At 43.3% G+C, this 27,266-nt stretch overlaps 1 protein-coding gene across 4 annotated transcripts in view; it reads right to left on the minus strand.

The window, feature by feature from the left end:
• Positions 1-27,266, minus strand: part of ZNF423 (zinc finger protein 423) — a 348,147-nt gene that overhangs the window by 196,543 nt on the left and 124,338 nt on the right. For all 4 annotated transcript variants that reach the window (XM_068115290.2, XM_068115292.2, XM_068115291.2 and 1 more), the window contains 2 exons: positions 17,530-21,119; positions 17,006-17,090 (listed from right to left, as the gene is read on the minus strand). In XM_068115290.2, coding sequence (XP_067971391.1) covers positions 17,006-17,090; positions 17,530-21,119 — 3,675 coding nt within the window. The remainder of the gene's footprint in view (positions 1-17,005; positions 17,091-17,529; positions 21,120-27,266) is intronic.

A 27,266-nucleotide genomic window follows, 5' to 3' on the forward strand; every position in this document is an offset into this window, starting at 1 on the left:
CACCCTGACAAACTTCACCATGACAAACGTCACCATGACAAACTTCACCCTGACAAACGTCACCATGACAAACTTCACCACGACAAACGTCACCACGACAAACTTCACCATGACAAACGTCACCATGACAAACTTCACCCTGACAAACTTCACCTTGACAAACTTCACCTTGACAAACTTCACCATGACAAACTTCACCATGACAAACTCAAATGTATTAAAATAACCTCATATGACAAACATCACCATGACAAACATCACCATGACAAACGTCACCATGACAAACGTCACCATGACAAACGTCACCATGACAAACGTCACCATGACAAACATCACCATGACAAACTCAAATGTATTAAAATAACCTCATATGACAAACTTTACCATGACAAACTTTACCATGACAAACTTTACCATAACCAAATGCATCTCAAATGTATTAAAATAACATCAGATGACAAAACTTTACCATGACAAACTTTACCATGACCAAATGCATCTCAAATGTATTAAAATAACCTCAGATGACAAACTTTACCATGACAAACTTTACCATGACAGACTTTACCATGACCCAATACATCTCAAATGTATTAAAATAACCTCATATGACAAACTTTACCATGACCAAATGCATCTCAAATGTATTAAAATAACCTCAGATGACAAACTTTACCATGACAAACTTTACCATGACCAAATACATCCCAAACGTATTAAAATAACCTCAGATGACAAACTTCACCATGACCAAATACATCCCAAACGTATTAAAATAACCTCAGATGACAAACTTTACCATGACAAACATCACCATGACAAACTCAAATGTATTAAAATAACCTCAGATGACAAACTTTACCATGACAAACTTTACCATGACAAACTTTACCATGATCTAATACATCTCAAATGCATTAAAATAACCTCAGATGACAAACTTTACCATGACAAACATCACCATGATAAACATCACCATTATAAACTTGACCATGACAAACTTCGCGATGACAAACTTCGCCATGACAAACTTGAAACTTCACCATGACAAAGTTCACCATGACAAACTTCACCATGACAAACTCAAATGTATTAAAATAACCTGAGATGAAAAACTTTACCATGACAAACTTTACCATGACAAACTTCACCATGACAAACATCACCATGACAATCATCACTATGACAATCATCACTATGACAAACATCACTATCACAAACAACACCATGACAAACTTCACCATGACAAACTTCACCATGACAAACTTCACCATGACAAACTTCACCATGACAAACATCACCATGACAAACGTCACCATGACAAACGTCACCATGACAAACTTCACCATGACAAACTTCACCATGACAAACATCACCATGACAAACATCACCATGACAAACTTCACCATGACAAACATCACCATGACAAACTTCACCATGACAAACATCACCATGACAAACTTCACCATGACAAACTTCACCATGACAAACATCACCATGACAAACATCACCATGACAAACTCAAATGTATTAAAATAACCTCATATGACAAACTTTACCATGACAAACTTTACCATGACAAACTTTACCATGACAAACTTTACCATGACCAAATACATCTCAAATGCATTAAAATAACCTCAGATGACAAACTTGACCATGACAAACTTTGCCATGACAAACTTCGCCATGACAAACTTCACCATGACAAACTTCCCCATGACAAACTTCACCATGACTAACTTCCCCATGACAAACTTCACCACGACAAACTTCACCAGGACAATCTTCACCATGACAAACTTCACCTTGACAAACTTCACCATGACAAACTTCACAATGACAAACTTCACCATGACAAACATCACCATGACAAACATCACCATGATAAACCTCACCATGACAAACATCACCATGACAAACTTCACCATGACAAACATCACCATGACAAACTTCACCATGACAAACATCACCATGACAAACATCACCATGACAAAGTCAAATGTATTAAAATAATCTGAGATGAAAAACTTTAACATGACAAACTTTACCATGACAAACTTCACCATGACAAACTTCACCATGACAAACTTCACCATGACAAACATCACCATGACAAAGATCACCATGACAAACTTCACCATGACAAACTTCACCATGACAAACTTCACCATGACAAACATCACCATGACAAACATCACCATGACAAACTTCACCATGACAAACTTCACCATGACAAACTTCACCATGACAAACATCACCATGACAAACATCACCATGACAAACTTCACCATGACAAACATCACCATGACAAACATCACCATGACAAACATCACCATGACAAACTTCACCATGACAAACTTTAACATGACAAACTTTAACATGACAACCTTCACCATGACAAACTTCACCATGACAAACATCACCATGACAAACATCACCATGACAAACTTCACCATGACAAACTTCACCATGACAAACTTCACCATGACAAACCTCACCATGACAAACTTCCCCATGACAAACATCACCATGACAAACATCACCATGACAAACTTCACCATGACAAACTTCACCATGACAAACTTCACCATGACAAACTTCCCCATGACAAACTTCTCCATGACAAACTTCACCATGACAAACTTCACCATGACAAACTTCACCATGACAAACTTCACCATGACAAACATCACCATGATAAACATCACCATGACAAACTTCACCATGACAACTTCACCATGACAAACAACACCATGACAAACTTCACCATGACAAACTTCACCATGACAAACTTCACCATGACAAACTTCACCATGACAAACTTCACAATGACAAACTTCACCATGACAAACTTCACCATGACAAACATCACCATGATAAACATCACCATGACAAACTTCACCATGACAAGCTTCACTATGACAAACTTCACCATGACAAACTTCACCCTGACAAACTTCACCATGACAAACGTCACCATGACAAACTTCACCATGACAAACGTCACCATGACAAACTTCACCATGACAAACTTCACCATGACAAACTTCACCCTGACAAACTTCACCATGACAAACGTCACCATGACAAACTTCACCATGACAAACGTCACCATGACAAACTTCACCCTGACAAACTTCACCATGACAAACTTCACCATGACAAACTTCACCCTGACAAACTTCACCATGACAAACGTCACCATGACAAACAACACCATGACAAACTTCACCATGACAAACTTCACCATGACAAACTTCACCATGACAAACATCACCATGATAAACATCACCATGACAAACTTCACCATGACAAGCTTCACTATGACAAACTTCACCATGACAAACTTCACCATGACAAACTTCACCATGACAAACTTCACCCTGACAAACTTCACCATGACAAACGTCACCATGACAAACTTCACCATGACAAACGTCACCATGACAAACTTCACCCTGACAAACTTCACCATGACAAACTTCACCATGACAAACTTCACCCTGACAAACTTCACCATGACAAACGTCACCATGACAAACTTCACGCTGACAAACGTCACCATGACAAACTTCACCACGACAAACGTCACCACGACAAACTTCACCATGACAAACGTCACCATGACAAACTTCACCCTGACAAACTTCACCTTGACAAACTTCACCTTGACAAACAACACCATGACAAACTTCACCTTGACAAACTTCACCATGACAAACTTCACCATGACAAACTCAAATGTATTAAAATAACCTCATATGACAAACATCACCATGACAAACATCACCATGACAAATGTCACCATGACAAACGTCACCATGACAAACGTCACCATGACAAACATCACCATGACAAACATCACCATGACAAACTCAAATGTATTAAAATAACCTCATATGACAAACTTTACCATGACAAACTTTACCATGACAAACTTTACCAAAACCAAATGCATCTCAAATGTATTAAAATAACATCAGATGACAAAACTTTACCATGACAAACTTTACCATGACCAAATGCATCTCAAATGTATTAAAATAACCTCAGATGACAAACTTTACCATGACAAACTTTACCATGACAGACTTTACCATGACCCAATACATCTCAAATGTATTAAAATAACCTCATATGACAAACTTTACCATGACCAAATGCATCTCAAATGTATTAAAATAACCTCAGATGACAAACTTTACCATGACAAACTTTACCATGACCAAATACATCCCAAACGTATTAAAATAACCTCAGATGACAAACTTCACCATGACCAAATACATCCCAAACGTATTAAAATAACCTCAGATGACAAACTTTACCATGACAAACTTCGCCATGACAAACTTCACCATGACAAAGTTCAGCATGACAAACTTCACCATGACAAACTCAAATGTATTAAAATAACCTGAGATGAAAAACTTTACCATGACAAACTTTACCATGACAAACTTCACCATGACAAACATCACCATGACAATCATCACTATGACAATCATCACTATGACAAACATCACTATCACAAACAACACCATGACAAACTTCACCATGACAAACTTCACCATGACAAACTTCACCATGACAAACATCACCATGACAAACATCACCATGACAAACGTCACCATGACAAACGTCACCATGACAAACTTCACCATGACAAACTTCACCATGACAAACTTCACCATGACAAACATCACCATGACAAACATCACCATGACAAACTTCACCATGACAAACATCACCATGACAAACTTCACCATGACAAACATCACCATGACAAACTTCACCATGACAAACTTCACCATGACAAACATCACCATGACAAACATCACCATGACAAACATCACCATGACAAACTCAAATGTATTAAAATAACCTCATATGACAAACTTTACCATGACAAACTTTACCATGACAAACTTTACCATGACAAACTTTACCATGACCAAATACATCTCAAATGCATTAAAATAACCTCAGATGACAAACTTGACCATGACAAACTTTGCCATGACAAACTTCGCCATGACAAACTTCACCATGACAAACTTCCCCATGACAAACTTCACCACGACAAACTTCACCAGGACAATCTTCACCATGACAAACTTCACCTTGACAAACTTCACCATGACAAACATCACCATGATAAACATCACCATGATAAACATCACCATGACAAACATCACCATGACAAACTTCACCATGACAAACATCACCATGACAAACTTCACCATGACAAACATCACCATGACAAACATCACCATGACAAAGTCAAATGTATTAAAATAACCTGAGATGAAAAACTTTACCATGACAAACTTTACCATGACAAACTTCACCATGACAAACTTCACCATGACAAACTTCACCATGACAAACATCACCATGACAAACATCACCATGACAAACTTCACCATGACAAACTTCACCATGACAAACTTCACCATGACAAACCTCACCATGACAAACTCCCCCATGACAAACTTCACCATGACAAACATCACCATGACAAACATCACCATGACAAACATCACCATGACAAACTTCACCATGACAAACTTCACCATGACAAACATCACCATGACAAACTTCACCATGACAAACTTCCCCATGACAAACTTCACCATGACAAACATCACCATGACAAACATCACCATGACAAACATCACCATGACAAACATCACCATGACAAACTTCACCATGACAAACTTCACCATGACAAACTTCACCATGACAAACATCACCATGACAAACATCACCATGACAAACTTCACCATGACAAACTTCACCATGACAAACTTCACCATGACAAACATCACCATGACAAACATCACCATGACAAACTTCACCATGACAAACATCACCATGACAAACATCACCATGACAAACATCACCATGACAAACTTCACCATGACAAACTTTAACATGACAAACTTTAACATGACAACCTTCACCATGACAAACTTCACCATGACAAACATCACCATGACAAACATCACCATGACAAACTTCACCATGACAAACTTCACCATGACAAACTTCACCATGACAAACCTCACCATGACAAACTTCCCCATGACAAACATCACCATGACAAACATCACCATGACAAACTTCACCATGACAAACTTCACCATGACAAACTTCACCATGACAAACTTCACCATGACAAACTTCCCCATGACAAACTTCCCCATGACAAACTTCACCATGACAAACTTCACCATGACAAACTTCACCATGACAAACTTCACCATGACAAACATCACCATGATAAACATCACCATGACAAACTTCACCATGACAACTTCACCATGACAAACAACACCATGACAAACTTCACCATGACAAACTTCACCATGACAAACTTCACCATGACAAACTTCACCATGACAAACTTCACAATGACAAACTTCACCATGACAAACTTCACCATGACAAACTTCACCATGACAAACTTCACCATGACAAACTTCACCATGACAAACTTCACCATGACAAACTTCACCTTGACAAACATCACCATGACAAACATCACCATGACAAACTTCACCATGACAAACTTCACCATGACAAACTTCACCATGACAAACTTCACCATGACAAACTTCACCATGACAAACTTCACCATGACAAACTTCACCATGACAAACATCACCATGATAAACATCACCATGACAAACATCACCATGACAAACTTCACCATGACAAACATCACCATGACAAACATCACCATGACAAACATCACCATGACAAAGTCAAATGTATTAAAATAACCTGAGATGAAAAACTTTACCATGACAAACTTTACCATGACAACTTCACCATGACAAACAACACCATGACAAACTTCACCATGACAAACTTCACCATGACAAACTTCACCATGACAAACATCACCATGATAAACATCACCATGACAAACTTCACCATGACAAACAACACCATGACAAACTTCACCATGACAAACTTCACCATGACAAACTTCACCCTGACAAACTTCACCATGACAAACGTCACCATGACAAACTTCACCATGACAAACGTCACCATGACAAACTTCACCCTGACAAACTTCACCATGACAAACTTCACCATGACAAACTTCACCCTGACAAACTTCACCATGACAAACGTCACCATGACAAACTTCACGCTGACAAACGTCACCATGACAAACTTCACCACGACAAACGTCACCACGACAAACTTCACCATGACAAACGTCACCATGACAAACTTCACCCTGACAAACTTCACCTTGACAAACTTCACCTTGACAAACAACACCATGACAAACTTCACCTTGACAAACTTCACCATGACAAACTTCACCATGACAAACTCAAATGTATTAAAATAACCTCATATGACAAACATCACCATGACAAACATCACCATGACAAATGTCACCATGACAAACGTCACCATGACAAACGTCACCATGACAAACATCACCATGACAAACATCACCATGACAAACTCAAATGTATTAAAATAACCTCATATGACAAACTTTACCATGACAAACTTTACCATGACAAACTTTACCAAAACCAAATGCATCTCAAATGTATTAAAATAACATCAGATGACAAAACTTTACCATGACAAACTTTACCATGACCAAATGCATCTCAAATGTATTAAAATAACCTCAGATGACAAACTTTACCATGACAAACTTTACCATGACAGACTTTACCATGACCCAATACATCTCAAATGTATTAAAATAACCTCATATGACAAACTTTACCATGACCAAATGCATCTCAAATGTATTAAAATAACCTCAGATGACAAACTTTACCATGACAAACTTTACCATGACCAAATACATCCCAAACGTATTAAAATAACCTCAGATGACAAACTTCACCATGACCAAATACATCCCAAACGTATTAAAATAACCTCAGATGACAAACTTTACCATGACAAACTTCGCCATGACAAACTTCACCATGACAAAGTTCAGCATGACAAACTTCACCATGACAAACTCAAATGTATTAAAATAACCTGAGATGAAAAACTTTACCATGACAAACTTTACCATGACAAACTTCACCATGACAAACATCACCATGACAATCATCACTATGACAATCATCACTATGACAAACATCACTATCACAAACAACACCATGACAAACTTCACCATGACAAACTTCACCATGACAAACTTCACCATGACAAACATCACCATGACAAACATCACCATGACAAACGTCACCATGACAAACGTCACCATGACAAACTTCACCATGACAAACTTCACCATGACAAACATCACCATGACAAACATCACCATGACAAACTTCACCATGACAAACATCACCATGACAAACTTCACCATGACAAACATCACCATGACAAACTTCACCATGACAAACTTCACCATGACAAACATCACCATGACAAACATCACCATGACAAACATCACCATGACAAACTCAAATGTATTAAAATAACCTCATATGACAAACTTTACCATGACAAACTTTACCATGACAAACTTTACCATGACCAAATACATCTCAAATGCATTAAAATAACCTCAGATGACAAACTTGACCATGACAAACTTTGCCATGACAAACTTCGCCATGACAAACTTCACTATGACAAACTTCCCCATGACAAACTTCACCACGACAAACTTCACCAGGACAAACATCACCATGATAAACATCACCATGATAAACATCACCATGACAAACATCACCATGACAAACTTCACCATGACAAACATCACCATGACAAACTTCACCATGACAAACATCACCATGACAAACATCACCATGACAAAGTCAAATGTATTAAAATAACCTGAGATGAAAAACTTTACCATGACAAACTTTACCATGACAAACTTCACCATGACAAACTTCACCATGACAAACTTCACCATGACAAACATCACCATGACAAACATCACCATGACAAACTTCACCATGACAAACTTCACCATGACAAACTTCACCATGACAAACCTCACCATGACAAACTCCCCCATGACAAACTTCACCATGACAAACATCACCATGACAAACATCACCATGACAAACATCACCATGACAAACTTCACCATGACAAACTTCACCATGACAAACTTCACCATGACAAACGTCACCATGACAAACTTCACCATGACAAACTTCACCCTGACAAACTTCACCCTGACAAACTTGACCATGACAAACTTCCCAATGACAAACTTCACCATGACAAACTTCACCATGACAAACTTCACCATGACAAAGTTCACCATGACAAACTTCACCATGACAAACTCAAATGTATTAAAATAACCTGAGATGAAAAACTTTACCATGACAAACTTTACCATGACAAACTTCACCATGACAAAAATCACCATGACAAACTTCACCATGACAAACTTCACCATGACAAACTTCACCATGACAAACTTCACCATGACAAACTTCACCATGACAAACTTCACCATGACAAACTTCACCATGACAAACTTCACCATGACAAACTTCACCATGACAAACTTCACCATGACAAACATCACCATGACAAACATCACCATGACAAACTTCACCATGACAAACATCACCATGACAAACTTCACCATGACAAACATCACCATGACAAACTTCACCATGACAAACTTCACCATGACAAACATCACCATGACAAACATCACCATGACAAACTCAAATGTATTAAAATAACCTCATATGACAAACTTTACCATGACAAACTTTACCATGACAAACTTTACCATGACAAACTTTACCATGACCAAATACATCTCAAATGCATTAAAATAACCTCAGATGACAAACTTGACCATGACAAACTTTGCCATGACAAACTTCGCCATGACAAACTTCACCATGACAAACTTCCCCATGACAAACTTCACCACGACAAACTTCACCAGGACAATCTTCACCATGACAAACTTCACCTTGACAAACTTCACCATGACAAACATCACCATGATAAACATCACCATGACAAACATCACCATGACAAACTTCACCATGACAAACATCACCATGACAAACTTCACCATGACAAACATCACCATGACAAACATCACCATGACAAAGTCAAATGTATTAAAATAATCTGAGATGAAAAACTTTAACATGACAAACTTTACCATGACAAACTTCACCATGACAAACTTCACCATGACAAACTTCACCATGACAAACATCACCATGACAAACATCACCATGACAAACTTCACCATGACAAACTTCACCATGACAAACTTCACCATGACAAACATCACCATGACAAACATCACCATGACAAACTTCACCATGACAAACTTCACCATGACAAACTTCACCATGACAAACATCACCATGACAAACATCACCATGACAAACTTCACCATGACAAACATCACCATGACAAACATCACCATGACAAACTTCACCATGACAAACATCACCATGACAAACTTCACCATGACAAACTTTAACATGACAAACTTTAACATGACAAACCTCACCATGACAAACATCACCATGACAAACTTCACCATGACAAACTTCACCATGACAAACTTCACCATGACAAACATCACCATGACAAACATCACCATGACAAACTTCACCATGACAAACTTCACCATGACAAACTTCACCATGACAAACATCACCATGACAAACATCACCATGACAAACTTCACCATGACAAACATCACCATGACAAACATCACCATGACAAACTTCACCATGACAAACATCACCATGACAAACTTCACCATGACAAACTTCACCATGACAAACATCACCATGACAAACATCACCATGACAAACTTCACCATGACAAACTTCACCATGACAAACATCACCATGACAAACATCACCATGACAAACTTCACCATGACAAACTTCACCATGACAAACTTCACCATGACAAACCTCACCATGACAAACTTCCCCATGACAAACATCACCATGACAAACATCACCATGACAAACTTCACCATGACAAACTTCACCATGACAAACTTCACCATGACAAACTTCACCATGACAAACTTCCCCATGACAAACTTCCCCATGACAAACTTCACCATGACAAACTTCACCATGACAAACTTCACCATGACAAACTTCACCACGACAAACATCACCATGATAAACATCACCATGACAAACTTCACCATGACAACTTCACCATGACAAACAACACCATGACAAACTTCACCATGACAAACTTCACCATGACAAACTTCACCATGACAAACTTCACCATGACAAACTTCACAATGACAAACTTCACCATGACAAACTTCACCATGACAAACTTCACCATGACAAACTTCACCATGACAAACTTCACCATGACAAACTTCACCATGACAAACTTCACCTTGACAAACATCACCATGACAAACATCACCATGACAAACTTCACCATGACAAACTTCACCATGACAAACTTCACCATGACAAACTTCACCATGACAAACTTCACCATGACAAACTTCACCATGACAAACTTCACCATGACAAACATCACCATGATAAATATCACCATGACAAACATCACCATGACAAACTTCACCATGACAAACATCACCATGACAAACATCACCATGACAAACATCACCATGACAAAGTCAAATGTATTAAAATAACCTGAGATGAAAAACTTTACCATGACAAACTTTACCATGACAACTTCACCATGACAAACAACACCATGACAAACTTCACCATGACAAACTTCACCATGACAAACTTCACCATGACAAACATCACCATGATAAACATCACCATGACAAACTTCACCATGACAAGCTTCACTATGACAAACTTCACCATGACAAACTTCACCATGACAAACTTCACCATGACAAACTTCACCCTGACAAACTTCACCATGACAAACGTCACCATGACAAACTTCACCATGACAAACGTCACCATGACAAACTTCACCCTGACAAACTTCACCCTGACAAACTTCACCATGACAAACTTCACCCTGACAAACTTCACCATGACAAACGTCACCATGACAAACTTCACGCTGACAAACATCACCATGACAAACTTCACCACGACAAACGTCACCACGACAAACTTCACCATGACAAACGTCACCATGACAAACTTCACCCTGACAAACTTCACCTTGACAAACTTCACCTTGACAAACAACACCATGACAAACTTCACCTTGACAAACTTCACCATGACAAACTTCACCATGACAAACTCAAATGTATTAAAATAACCTCATATGACAAACATCACCATGACAAACATCACCATGACAAATGTCACCATGACAAACGTCACCATGACAAACGTCACCATGACAAACATCACCATGACAAACATCACCATGACAAACTCAAATGTATTAAAATAACCTCATATGACAAACTTTACCATGACAAACTTTACCATGACAAACTTTACCAAAACCAAATGCATCTCAAATGTATTAAAATAACATCAGATGACAAAACTTTACCATGACAAACTTTACCATGACCAAATGCATCTCAAATGTATTAAAATAACCTCAGATGACAAACTTTACCATGACAAACTTTACCATGACAGACTTTACCATGACCCAATACATCTCAAATGTATTAAAATAACCTCATATGACAAACTTTACCATGACCAAATGCATCTCAAATGTATTAAAATAACCTCAGATGACAAACTTTACCATGACAAACTTTACCATGACCAAATACATCCCAAACGTATTAAAATAACCTCAGATGACAAACTTCACCATGACCAAATACATCCCAAACGTATTAAAATAACCTCAGATGACAAACTTTACCATGACAAACTTCGCCATGACAAACTCAAATGTATTAAAATAACCTCAGATGACAAACTTTACCATGACAAACTTTACCATGACAAACTTTACCATGACAAACTTTACCATGATCTAATACATCTCAAATGCATTAAAATAACCTCAGATGACAAACTTCACCATGACAAACATCACCATGATAAACATCACCATTATAAACTTGACCATGACAAACTTCGCGATGACAAACTTCGCCATGACAAACTTGACCATGACAAACTTCACCATGACAAACTTCACCATGACAAACTTCACCATGACAAAGTTCACCATGACAAACTCAAATGTATTAAAATAACCTGAGATGAAAAACTTTACCATGACAAATTTTACCATGACAAACTTCACCATGACAAACATCACCATGACAATCATCACTATGACAATCATCACTATGACAAACATCACTATCACAAACAACACCATGACAAACTTCACCATGACAAACTTCACCATGACAAACTTCACCATGACAAACATCACCATGACAAACATCACCATGACAAACGTCACCATGACAAACGTCACCATGACAAACTTCACCATGACAAACTTCACCATGACAAACGTCACCATGAGAAACTTCACCATGACAAACATCACCATGACAAACTTGACCATGACAAACATCACCTTGACAAACTTGACCATGACAAACATCACCTTGACAAACTTGACCATGACAAACATCACCATGACAAACTTGACCATGACAAACTTGACCATGACAAACATCACCACGATAAGCCACCATGACAAACTTCACCATGACAAACATCACCATGACAAACTTGACCATGACAAACATCACCATGATAAGCCACCATGACAAACATCACCATGATAAGCATCACCATGATAAACCACCATGACAAACTTGACCATGACAAACATCACCTTGACAAACCTGACCATGACAAACTTCACCATGACAAACATCACCATGACAAACTTGACCATGACAAACATCAGCTTGACAAACTTGACCATGACAAACATCACCATGATAAGCCACCATGACAAACTTCACCTTGACAAACTTGGCCATGACAAACATCACCATGATAAGCCACCATGACAAACATCACCATGACAAACTTGACCATGACAAACATCACCATGATAAGCCACCATGACAAACATCACCATGATAAGCATCACCATGATAAACCACCATGACAAACTTCACCATGACAAACATCACCATGACAAACTTGACCATGACAAACATCACCTTGACAAACTTGACCTTGACAAACATCACCATGACAATCATCACTATGACAAACATCACCATGACAAACTTGACCATGACAAACATCACCATGACAAACTTGACCATGACAAACATCACCATGACAAACTTCACCATGACAAACATCACCATGACAAACTTGACCATGACAAACATCACCATGATAAGCATCACCATGACAAACATCACCATGACAAACTTGACCATGACAAACGTCACCATGATAAGCCACCATGACAAACTTGAGCATGACAAACATCACCTTGACAAACAAACATCACCAAACATCACAAACACCAAACAAACAAACATCACCTTGTATATTAAAATAACCTCAGATGACAATATTGATTTGTGATTGAAGGAGGACAATTTTAGAACATGACACATCACACATGACTCATGACTCATCACTCATCACTCATCACTCATCACACATCACTCATCACACATTCATTCATCACACATCACTCATCAGCCAATAAAATCATGTTTACGTTGGTTGCTCTCAGCTATGTCGATGAGTTGGAACGCAAGACAAGTGAGACTTAAGAAAGGAGTATGAAGTTGGTGAAGTAATGGCAAAAGGAGTGTGTATGGCACTGAGGCCTACCAAGCAGCAAAGACCCATCGAGTAAGAGGCAAAATCGGATGACGATGGACGAGCGCGTTTAATTGCCCAATCATTCCGACGTTTACGATACAACCCGCTGCTTCCAATCTATTTTTGCCTGAACCAACATCTTTCATCCTTTGTGCGCGAAGACGCAATAATTAATGCTCGGTTCGTTAGAGCGCATCGTGCCAGAAGACCTGCCTCCGGACGGACCACTGGAGAGACAGGGAGACTGGACCGCACCAAAAGACCTGCCTCCGGACGGACCACTGGAGAGACAGGGAGACATGACCACACCAAAACAACTGCCTCCGGACGAACCACTGGAGAGACAGGGAGACATGACCACACCAAAAGACCTGCCTCCAGACGGACCACCGGAGAGACAGGGAGACATGACCGCACCAAAAGTCCTGCCTCCGGACAGACCACCGGAGAGACAGGAAGACACGACCGCATCAAAAGACTTGCCTCCGGGCGGACCACCGGAGAGACAGGGAGACACGACCGCACCAAAAGACCTGCCTCCAGACGGACCACCGGAGAGACAGTGTGACACGACAGCACCAAAAGACCTGCCTCTGGACGGACCACCAGAGAGACAGGGAGACACGATTGCACCAAAAGACCTGCCTCCAGACGGACCACAGGAGAGACAGGGAGACACGACCGCACCAAAAGTCCTCTCCGGATGGACCACCGGAGAGACAGGGAGACATTGCAGCACCAAAAGACCTGCCTCTGGACGGACCACCGGAGAGACAGGGAGACATGACCGCACCAAAAGACCTGCCTCCGGACAGACCACCGTAGAGACAGGGAGACATGGCCGCACCAAAAGATCTGCCTCCGGACGGACCACCGGAGAGACAGGGAGACACGACCGCACCAAAAGACCTGCCTCCGGACGGACCACCGGAGAGACAGGGAGACACGACCGCACCAAAAAGACCTTCCTCCGGACAGACCACCGGAGAGACAGGGAGACATGACCGCACCAAAAGACCTTCCTCCGGATGGACCACCCGAGAGACAGGGAGACACGACTGCACCAAAAGACCTGCCTCTGGACGGACCAGCGGAGAGACAGGGAGACACGACCGCAACAAAAGACCTGACTCCGGATGGACCACCGGAGAGACAGGGAGACATGACCACACGAAAATACCTGCCTCCGGACGGACCACCAGAGAGACAGAGAGACACGACTGCACCAAAAGACCTGCCTCTGGACGAACCACCGGAGAGACAGGGAGACATGACCGCAACAAAAGACCTGCCTCTGGACGGACCACCAGAGAGACAGGGAGACATGACCGCACCAAAATACCTGCCTCGGGATGGACCACCGGAAAGACAGCGAGACATGACCGCACCAAAAGACCTGCCTCTGGACGGAGTTTGTTTGGCAATGCAAGAATAAAATCAATACTATTCACTCTTATGGGGATAATGAGAACTGAGGTTGTGCAAAGGAAGCAGCAGTGACAGCATCTTCTCACTCGATCATAAAAAAGCTTCGTTTCAAATTCCACAAATTAACCATCTTACTCCATCGAAAAGCAACGACGCCTTAAGGACAAAACAAAAGTGCGTATGGTCATTGCTATGTGATTGAGGTACGAGTGTCATGGACAAAATGGGTTCGAAGGTGACAGACAAGCGGACAGAACTAAGCAAGTGTCACAGGGGCGGCACGATGAGCACCTTAGTGATGGGTCTGGGATTGGCGAGTGCCGGCACGATGAGCACCTTAGTGATGGGTCTGGGATTGGCGAGTGCCGGCACGATGAGCACCTTAGTGATGGGTCTGGGATTGGCGAGTGCCGGCACGATGAGCACTTTTGTGACGGGTCTGGGATTGGTGAGTGACTTTGTAATTAAGAGCGGAGCGGTGCGGAGTGGCCACGCAAAGCAAATAACGCCGGACCAAGACCCCTGGCTCCCTCGGCCGTTTCTTACCTCACCCGACCCTCGCTCTCGCTCCAATTACAGCTGTCCGCCAGGGGAGTGTGAGGAGGGGGTGAGTCGGGAGGAAGGGATGGAAGGAGTGTGGTGGGTGGCCATGCCCGGCGTGTCTGCGCCATCTAATTATGCTAACTCCAGCAGGAGATCTCAAAACACATCAAACTCCAGCGATGGAGTGTAGCAGGAGACCGGTACATGAGTGGTTGGAGAGTGGAGACTCACTAACCCTCCATTTTTAACACCCTCTTCTATCAACCACCTTAGCTGTTCCCTCCTCTTTCCCCACCTACCGATCATGTGGTTGGCTACGTGGACCTGTATTTCCCTCTCGCTTTCAAATGTCATCTGGCACTTGATGCACTGGTATGTCTTTTTCTGAAACGGAAGAAAAGCAACAGTTATGTAATCAGTTTCACTCCAGGGAAAGATGACTCCGCAAGTTACTTCAGCTAAATGGTTGTTGCCACTGCTTGGTGGAACCACATTTGATTTTGCTACATTGTCACATACGAAATAAAATGCACATGTCAATCAGTGTGACATGCAGAGCCAAAATGTAGAAAATTTTATGTGCTTATGGTACATTCATTTATTACATACACATGATTGGGAAAAAGGGATGGGAGTGGGAGGAGGGGGTATAAAGTGAGAAAAAATTTTTTTTAAAGAGAAGGAAGGATGATTGAAGAGAAAGTATATTAGGGAAAGGTGGAAGGAGATGAGAGAGGAAGTAAGATATGGGAGTAGTGTGTTTGGGGAAAATGGAAGGTGAGTGGAAAGGGAGGGGGAGGCCTCTTCAATTTTTAAGCCTCACCCTTGAATGTTGATTGGTCTTGGGAGAGGTTTTCCTGCGGCCAGGTCCCTCTCCAGGTATGGCAGCATCATGGTGATCCAGCTGAAGGTGTTGCTCCAATTCCTCGAGTGTCTCAAATTTCACCGAGCAGAGTAAACATCGAGGACGAGAGCTAGGTGCGACCACGCCACCGCCAATGGTGGTGGTGCCCTCCTCCTGCAGCGAAGGGACAGCTGCACCGGGTGATGGATGGCGAGGTGAGTCCACACAAGCACTGCGCACCACACATCCAGCACAAAGACCGTACGGCATCCCATTGAGCTCAAGACGCATGATGTCCTGCTTGGAATGCAATTCTTTCAAGCAGGATGCACATTTGTATGGCCTTGAACCATTAGCTGCAAGGGCATTTGACGGAGAAGGTTGAACAGGTGGTGGTATCGACACGACAGCAAGTGTGGGCGTGAGACCATCGGTGGAATCGAGGCCCGGAGAGCCGGTCTCTCCCTCATCTGCAGATATAGGAGCCGACGGAGCCTTTTGCATGTGAAACGTCCCGTGGATCTTGAGTTCAAGAGTGGAAGTGACGGTCTGCATACAAACAACGCAGCGGAACCCAGTCAGCGAGTTCCGAAGATCAGGGTGTAGCTGGCAGTGCTCGAGAAAGTCATCTTCACTATGAAGAGGCAGCCGGCATACTCTGCAGCTACCCGTGGCCAAGCTTCTGCTGTGGGTGACCTTGTGTTCGGTAAGGGTAAGAAGCGATGGAAACCTCTCTCCACAAATGGGACACATATAGTGCTTTGCAGGCCCACCACGGTGAGTCTGCATGTGCTCCCGAAGACCACCTTCTGAAAAAAAAGTTCGTGCACAGATCGAACACTTGTGACTTCCCTTCATGATTTCAGCCTTGCTCTTACTACCGACTCCATCACCAGGCTGAATGTTGTGGTCTCGGAGACGGTGATTCTGGAGCAGGTTCTCCATCGTATATGCCGCACCACAAATGTCACAGCCATACATCGGCTCAGAAGTATCAACATCTTCATCGCCCATTACACCACCTGTGCCACCATTGCCATTATCCTGACAGTTTCCCACTGGCTCCTGCCCTGATGCCAACGTGCCTCGTACCATCTGGCTCTCGACGTCCTCTTGCTTGGTCTGAGGGGGTGGCGCACTATTAGCCGGGCTGGAACGAGGCCCGTCGGCTTCAAAAACACAATGCCGTTCGCGTAGGTGCCGCTCAAGCTGGGGGAGTGCATGGAAGGCCTGACAGCAGAAGCGACAGTGAAACTTCTTTGAATGTGTTGTGATGTGACACTGCAGTTCCACTTCCGTGGCGAATGCATCTCCACAAAATATACACCTGTGAGCCTTTCCTGGTTGGCCAAGATGACTCCGTCGGACATGTGCCTGTAACTCCGTGTCACGGTGAAAGTCCCAACGGCATGCCGTGCAGCGATAAATTTTTCGCTCATGACTATGCTTTACCGCCATGTGTATCTGCATCGAAACCTTCGAGTCAAAAACTTCTTGGCACAGTGTGCAGCGATAAAAAACCACAGTGTGCATGTCCATCAGGTGCTTCTGAAGGTCGTCGACGGCGGGGAACTGGCGGTCACAGCTCTCGCAACCAAAGTGTGTGGAGACCGAAGTGAAGTGACTCGAAACATGTCGAAGAAGAGCATCCGCATTGGGGAAGTCTTCACGACATTGGGGGCAACTTTGCTTGCGCAGCAACTGGTCAAGATGAGCCTTAAGGTGGCCCTGAAAAAGTTCGAAAGACGGAAAGCGAAGGTCACACTGATTGCAAGGAAACTCACACTGCCCAGACGATTGAGCGGATGTTGAAGTGGCTAGAAGAGAATCTCCAGAACGCCGTGGCCGTTTCGGAGATGGCATTTCGAGGTCAACTGACATCGGGCTGAGGTCCCGGCTACTGTTACGCCGTCCATGGTGACTGCTGCTACCGCTGGCACTACCTGCGGCCAGAGGGACATTTTTGTGATTATCCTTGATGTGTTTAGTCAGCTTGAGAAGGGAGCTGAAGATCGGCGAGTTTGTACAGTAGGGACATGAATACACTTCCACTATGGGTTCTGAGGGTCCACCGGTCCTGCCTGGGGATTCAAACCCAGTACCTCCGGCCCCTGTCGCAGGGGTAGTACTTCCGATACCCCCGCCATCCATCATAAGGCAATGGGCTTGCTTCATGTGGTCTTTGAGAGAAATATCTGTCAAAAATCCCATCAAACATTGTGGGCAAAAAAATGTATTGCTGTCCTTCGTGGTAGCGCCTGGGAAACAATGGATTACACGGATATGTTCCTGCAAACCGTTCAGCTCAGAAAAAGTCTCTGGGCAGTAGTTGCAGTGCAGGCCGAGAGGTAAACTGGGGGCCAAACTAAGTGGAGCACCATCAACGATGGGGACATCGTGAGTCTGCCGGATGTGGTCGGAGAGTGCATAAAGGGATGGGAAATTCTCGAGACAGACATGACAAGAATGCGGATGTGTAAGAGGTCCCTTGTCGGGGTGAATGGTGCGCAGGTGGATCTCCAGAACAGCTAAACTACTGAAGTCAAGCTTGGGGCAATAAGGACAGCTAAATGCAAACTTGGAGGATTTTAAAGAACTCGCGTATTTTTTTCCAAAAGCAACAGTCAGTTTTTTATGTGTTGGCTTGTTGAGTGCAGGGCCAGATTCCGGAGTTGAGACACGATCTGCAGAGCCGTTCGACTCGGGTGTGGAGCTAACAACTGAAGATTGCTCACCTGGTGCTGGCCCAGGGCTATTGCTGTGATTGCTAGATTCTGGTCGTTGGTGACCCTCGAGATGGTTATACAGCTCTTCCACAGATGTGAAGCTTTCTGGACATACAGGGCAGCGGCCGGGTTTATCACAAGCCCGCGATTGCTCCAAATGTTTTATTAGCGCCCTGTCATCCGGAAAGGAGAGCGCACAATGTGGGCAGGATAGAGGTGCTCCTTTTGGAGTTCTACATCCACCCTCAATTTGCTGCATCACTGCTGTTCCACTCACATCTTCATCACAAGTCTCAAAGCCTGCGTCGCCTTCTTCTCGTTTCGACTTTCCACTGGGCACTCCACTATCGGTATGTCCACCGACGCCATCCTTTCCTTTCTCGTGCACCTGCATGTGGCCATGTAAGGAACTAGTGGAGGAAAAACCACGTTTACAAATGACGCAACGAAATGGTTTGGATGCACTGTGTGTTTTAAGGTGAATCTTAAGGTGGTCACTCCGGGAGAAGGCCGCATGGCACTCAGGGCAGTGGTACTTGCGGTCACCCGTGTGAAGCTTTGTGTGTCGATCACGGCTTCGCTTATGTTTAAACAGGCGGCAACAAAAGGGACATTTGAAGGGGAGCTTGTCTCCATGACTCTGCTCATGACGTTTCAGGTAGCTCAACCTGCTAAAGGATTTCTCACAAAACTGGCAGGCATAAGGGAGGCCAGAGCCCCCTTCTTCATCGCCTTCATCATCTCCTGGGCCACCATCAGTGCCATCAGGTAGACAAGGTGAGGCAAGGTCTTTACTAGATGGTGAAGACCCAACCCAGGATAGATGTGGATCATCATCATTGTCTGGAAAAAAAAAAAAGAACACGGAGGAATGGATGAGAAAAATGGCAGCAGGAAAGTACAAAAGGGGACACACGGAAAACAATACGTCATATATCAAGTGAAATTAAATGGGAAAGTTAGACAAAAAAGGATAAAATATGTTGATGAAAAATAAAAATTACTAGAAAGGCACTCAGTGGAGAGCATAACTCCGCCAGGTGCACAGTTTACGTTTTGTATCCTAGAGTAGACTAGAAAATCACAATACAAAATCACATTCAATCAAAATCATCCGTCCATAACGTTTTGAGATATTCAGCTATGTATCATTTTTGGCCCCATCTCCCAATGGTGAAGAATCACTTAAAATTCTAGTAGCTGGATCCGAATCCGGATCTTCACCAAAATCGAATCATTTTGTCCTTGTCACATATGCAACATCTCGGCCAAATTTCGTCGGAATCCGTTTACAACTTTTTGAGATATTTTGTTCACAGACAAACAAACAGACAGGGGTGAAAACATAAGCTCCATCCTACTTTGGTGGCAAAGGTAAAAATGATAAATCACGAATAGAACATCATAATCTCAAAAACAGTCAAGAGTGTGGTACATTTTAGAGGATGAACATCACACCCGGTCTTAGGGTTAACGTATAGAAAACTTAAACTGGCCTAAGGTGTTTTTAGTGGTGTAAGCGACCCATCCCTTTCATACAACACTTCATATCAACTGGCACCTCGTCCTCTGACCGAACATCGTCACTCCCTCCCAAGTACATCTGAAGACCTCAGAGCTGAGGATGAAAGACCAATGATGACCCCTCTGACTGGGAAGCCCCCAAAGGGGAAGGGGCCAGTGAGCCGCAGGGAGCATCGACCCCCACCGATCTTCAAAAGAGGCTTCTCCCTCATGGGTGGTACGGTGCCGGTGCTGTCATGGAGATTTGCCGTCTCCAAAGGCCCACTGTGGTGCTGCACTCCTGGGGACACTTCAAAACGAGCCTTTTGTCACTTGATTTCGCTCACACGCGCTTCCTTACTTTTCCACTTGCATTCCAAAATGTATGCTCATTATTGACACACCTACAATCCTTCTTCCATCCTCTTGTCACTATCCAGTGTATGCGCTCACTTTCAAGCACCTTGATCTTCACAATTTCACTTTTCCCGAGATACCATCATTATTAGACCCTTTCAATCGAACCAAACTCCATTATTACATTTTCATTTGCAATTCTCCGACCTTTTACCATCCTGCTCTCCATATACATGTGCATCACCTCGATCCAACCTTCATCCTCACCTCTCATGGAAATCCTCTTAAGGTGAGGCCAGAAATCAATTTTGTGCAATGAGGAACTAATCAACAAGAATTGCTCAAAACATGCGATGTACTCGTAGTTGGGAGGAAGGTCGAGGATGGCGATTGGTCAAAAGAATGCGAGGTACAGGGTGTGGTAAAAAGATGGGACACATTTCAGGGTAGAATAATTCCATGATTAGCTGGAAGTCCATGGTAAAATACCACGATAAAAAAGGGATGCTTTTTACTCTTGCCCTGATTGAAAGAACTTGAAAAATTAAAATCGCATTTCTTAACAACAAAGAGATCACAGCCTCAGTTCATATTGGATTACAAAATTTCCTTACCGGGGGAGGGGGGGTAACCCTCTTCACAGACCCTTCTCACCCAATACCCCCCACCACACCCCTCCCAGATATTCCTACCCCTCCCAGACTCTACATCCCCTCCCAGATACTCAACACCCTCCACAGACCATCACCCTGTGCTCCCGGACCCTCACACCCTCATCCGCCCCCACACCTACACTCGCCCCTTCCCAGAACTTCCAACCCATGCCAGACCCTTCATCCCCTCCCAGATACTCTCCCCCTCCACAGACCATCACCCTGTGCTTCCGGACCCTCACACCCTCATCTGCCCCCACACCTCCACTCGCCCCTTCCCAGAACTTCCAACCCAACCCTGACTCTTCATCTCTTCTCAAACCCTCAACCCCCTCCACAGACTATCATCCTGTGCTCCCAAGATCCTCACACCCTCGTCCACCCCCACACCTCAATTCGCCCCTTCCCAGAACTTCCAACCCATCCCTGACTCTTCATCCCCTCCCAGATACTCAACTATCTCCCCAGACCATCACCCTGTGCTCCCCGGCCCTCACACCCTCATCCGCCCCCACACCTCCACTCACCCCTTCCCAGAACTTCCAACCCATCCCAGACCCTTCATCCCCTCCCAGATACTCTCCCCCTCCACAGACCATCACCCTGTGCTCCCAAGACCCTCACACCCTCATCTGCTCCCACACCTCCATTCGCCCCTTCCCAGAACTCCCAACCCTTTTCTGGTGTGGTCCCTGTCGACTTTTTAAAAAGAAAATAGTCCGAAACCTCTGGCCCCCTCTACCAAAATATATGGAATATTAACGATTAAATATTAACGTGCGGAGCGATTGAAGCAAAAATATGTTCATTGCTTATAATTATATAATACATCGAACGTAGTGGTTACATCACTCGGATAGATTCCACATGTACTTCATACCAGAGACCGAGGCCCATACCGTGACAAAGACCCAGGGCATGATCGTTACAAAGCTTGGCTTGGCAGAAGGGTCACATGACTTGCCATGTTTTTACGTGCATATCATTTTGCCTCGTGCTGTTGAATATAAATTTCCCTCACAATGCATCAAATATATATACCTTATACCTGTTAGGTGTGTACACATGGATGCAGCGGAGTAGTTGGTTGCTTGCATTGTGCAAGTGTCCCACTGGTTATATATATATATATATATATATATATATATATATATATATATATATATATATATATATATATATATATATATATATATACAGACTTGGCATTTAATATGGAATATTTTTTTTGTGGGGGTGAACTTACTTTTCAGGATGACTTAGAACCAAAAGTTCATTGGAATTATGTTGAAATTATTCTAGATTTTGTTAATGTTACCTTTAAAAGAAACAAAAACCACAGTTGACATTTCGAAGCAAATAAATTGATCCTTGAAAATGATGTAAACTGATATCGAACACAATTCACGGACAGTACTGTGTTAAACTTCTGTGCGTTTTCCAGAAGTATCTCAATATTTTGCACATTAGACAAAAAATTTTTTTAACAAAAACAAATGTTAAATTATGACTGGGATTACGGACAGTAAAATTACAGTTCAGTACTTCGTGTAACCCCCACGAGCATTCAGGAGAGCACGTACACGTTGAAGCATGCTGTTCCTGAGATTTGCCAAGGTTTGGACAGGAATCGCTTGCCATGCAGTGACAATAGCCTGCTGCAATTCACGCACAGAGGTCGGCTGCTGGTCCAAGTTGTCGATTTGACGCGTTAATTCTGTCCACAAGTTCTCTATCGGATTCATATCCGGGGACATGGCAGGCCATTCCATATGCTGTACACCACGGTCAGCAAGAAAGTGTTGGATCATGCGAGCACGATGAGGCCGTGCATTGTCATCTTGGAAGACAAAGTTTCCTCGAAAGGCTGCACGAGCAAATGGAAGCAATGTTTCTTCCAGAATGGCCCTGTACTTGAACTGGTTCAGGTTTCCATTCAGAACAACCAGGTCAGTTTTGCCCCCTGCATGAAAAGCAGCCCAAACGGTCACCCCACCACCTCCAGCTTGGACTCTTGGCACTATACAATCTTCCTTGTAGGCTTCATGCACTTGTCTGCGCATTCGGACGCGGCCATATTGACGATAGACCAGAAATCTAGACTTGTCACTGAAGATCACGTGATTCCAGTGTCCTGGCTGCCATTGATGGTGCTCTCTGGCCCACTGCAATCGGCGCTGGTGGTGTTGTCTGGTCAGACGTGGCTTTCTCAGGGGACGCCTGGCACGATAGCCTGCTTGAACCAGTCGTTGGTTGACTAGCCTTCTGGATACAGGCACATTTGTCAGTTGCTGCCACTCAGCCCTAAGCCGATTAGCTGACTTGGTACGGCCATTGCGGACTAACCGGTGCAGCTGGCGATCATCCCTCCTTGTGGTTCTGCGGGGACGTCCTGACCTCGGTATTGGAGTAGGGACACCCCTCTGAGCATTTCGTTTCAGGATCTTTGACACCTGACCTTGAGTGATGCCATACTGCCGAGCAATAGCACGCTGTTTCATGCCGGAATTTCGTAAAGCCACCACTAAATGACAAACAGCATTGTCGAGTTGACGGACCATCTCCAGGGGAAGCGGCAATAACTTTTGTGGACGTGCAGCAGTTGTTTTCCACTAATACAGAACGCAACAACCCTTATATACCCGATTGTGAAGCCAATCGTCAAATGTACCTGTCCGTACATTTTGTCACGCCACCTGTGATATAATCTTGTTATTGACTTCTTGCTGCGACAGACAATCAGTGACATGGTTCTTTTAACAAAGAAATCACCGAAGCGTAAAAGCAACTCACCAGATTGATATACCGAGTTCAGAAAGTAAACCCAAGTCAAGAAAAAAAAAATATTCCATATTAAATGCCAAGTCTGTATATATATATATATATATCTATAATTCCAGTAATCTCTGTGTGTTTGTTTGTACGTTTGTACGTTTGTACGTTTGTTTGTTTGTCTGTGACCGCTGTTTCTCGACAACCACGGGTCCGATATACTTTAAACTTGCCAGGTATATTGCTGGGGACCCGAGGATGTGCCTTTTCAAGGTTTGAAATTAATCGGACAAGTACTTACCGAGCTATGGCGATTTAGCCGTTCGCCGTTCGCTTTGGCGTTGCGAATGGACCAAACCATTGCATGTAAATAGAGGGGGGGGTTCTGTGGTCGTTGCGAATGGACCAAACCATTCATGTAAATAGAGGGGGGGGGGGTTCTGTGGTCGTTACTGCCACATGGTTTCAAAGTTTTTTTTTGTTGTTGTTGTTTGCACGCATGTTTTTTTGCACCCACGTACGGGCACGCCCTAGGATGTTTACACACACACACCCCTACACAAATTTTTTTTTTTTTTTTTTTTGGCAAGGAACGGGCACCCACGTACGGGCACGTCCTAGCTTATATATAGTACGGGCATGCCCTAGTATATATAAAAATACACTACATGACCAAAAGTATGTGGACACCCGATCATCGAACATCTCATTCCAAAATCATGGGCATTAATACGGAGTTGGTCCCCCACCCCCCCACACCCCCCCCCCCCCCTTGCTGCTATGACAGTCTCCACTCTTCTGGGAAGGCTTCCCACAAGATGTTGGAACATTGCTGCGGGGATTTGCTTCTATTCCGCCACAAGACCTTTGGTGAGGTCGGGCACTTATGTTGGGCGATTAGGCCTGGCTCACAGTCGGCGTTCCAATTCATCCCAAAGGTGTTCGATGGGATTGAGGTCAGGGCTCTGTGCAGGCCAGTCAAGTTCTTCCACACTGATCTCGACAAACCATTTCAGTATGGACCTCGCTTTGTGCACGGGGCCATTGTCATGCTGAAAAAGGAAAGGACCTTCCCCAAACTGTTGCCACAAAGTTGGAAGCACACAGTCATCTAGAATGTCATTGTATGCTGTAGCATTAAGATTTCCCTTCACTGGAACTAAGGAACCGAGCCCGAACCATGAAAAACAGCCCCAGACCATTATTCCTCCTCCACCAAACTTTACAGTTGGCACTATGCATTTGGGCAGGTAGCGTTCTCCTGGCATCCGCCCAACCCAGATTCGTCCGTCGGACTGCCAGAGGGTGAAGTGTGATTCATCACTCCAGAGAACGTGTTTCCACTGTTCCAGAGTCCAATGGCGGCGAGCTTGACAGCACTCCAGCCGACGCTTGGCATTGCACATGGTGATCTTCGGCCTGTGGGCTTGTGTGTTGCAACCGAAGACAGATGATTTGTATGCGTTACGCGCTTCAGCACTCGGCGGTCCTGTTCTGTGAGCTTGCGTGGTCTACCACTTAGCGGCTGAGCTGTTGTTGCTCCTAGACGTTTCCACTTCGCAATAACAGCACTTACAGTTGACCGCGGCAGCTCTAGCAGGGAAGAAATTAGACGAACTGACTTGTTGGAAAGGTGGCATCCTATGATGGTGCCACGTTGAAAGTCACTGAGCTCTTCAGTATGGCCCATTATACTGCCAATGTT

Source organism: Myxine glutinosa, chromosome 5 (genome assembly GCF_964187855.1).
Source record: "Myxine glutinosa chromosome 5, kmMyxGlut1.1, whole genome shotgun sequence".
Lineage (NCBI taxonomy): Eukaryota > Metazoa > Chordata > Myxini > Myxiniformes > Myxinidae > Myxine > Myxine glutinosa.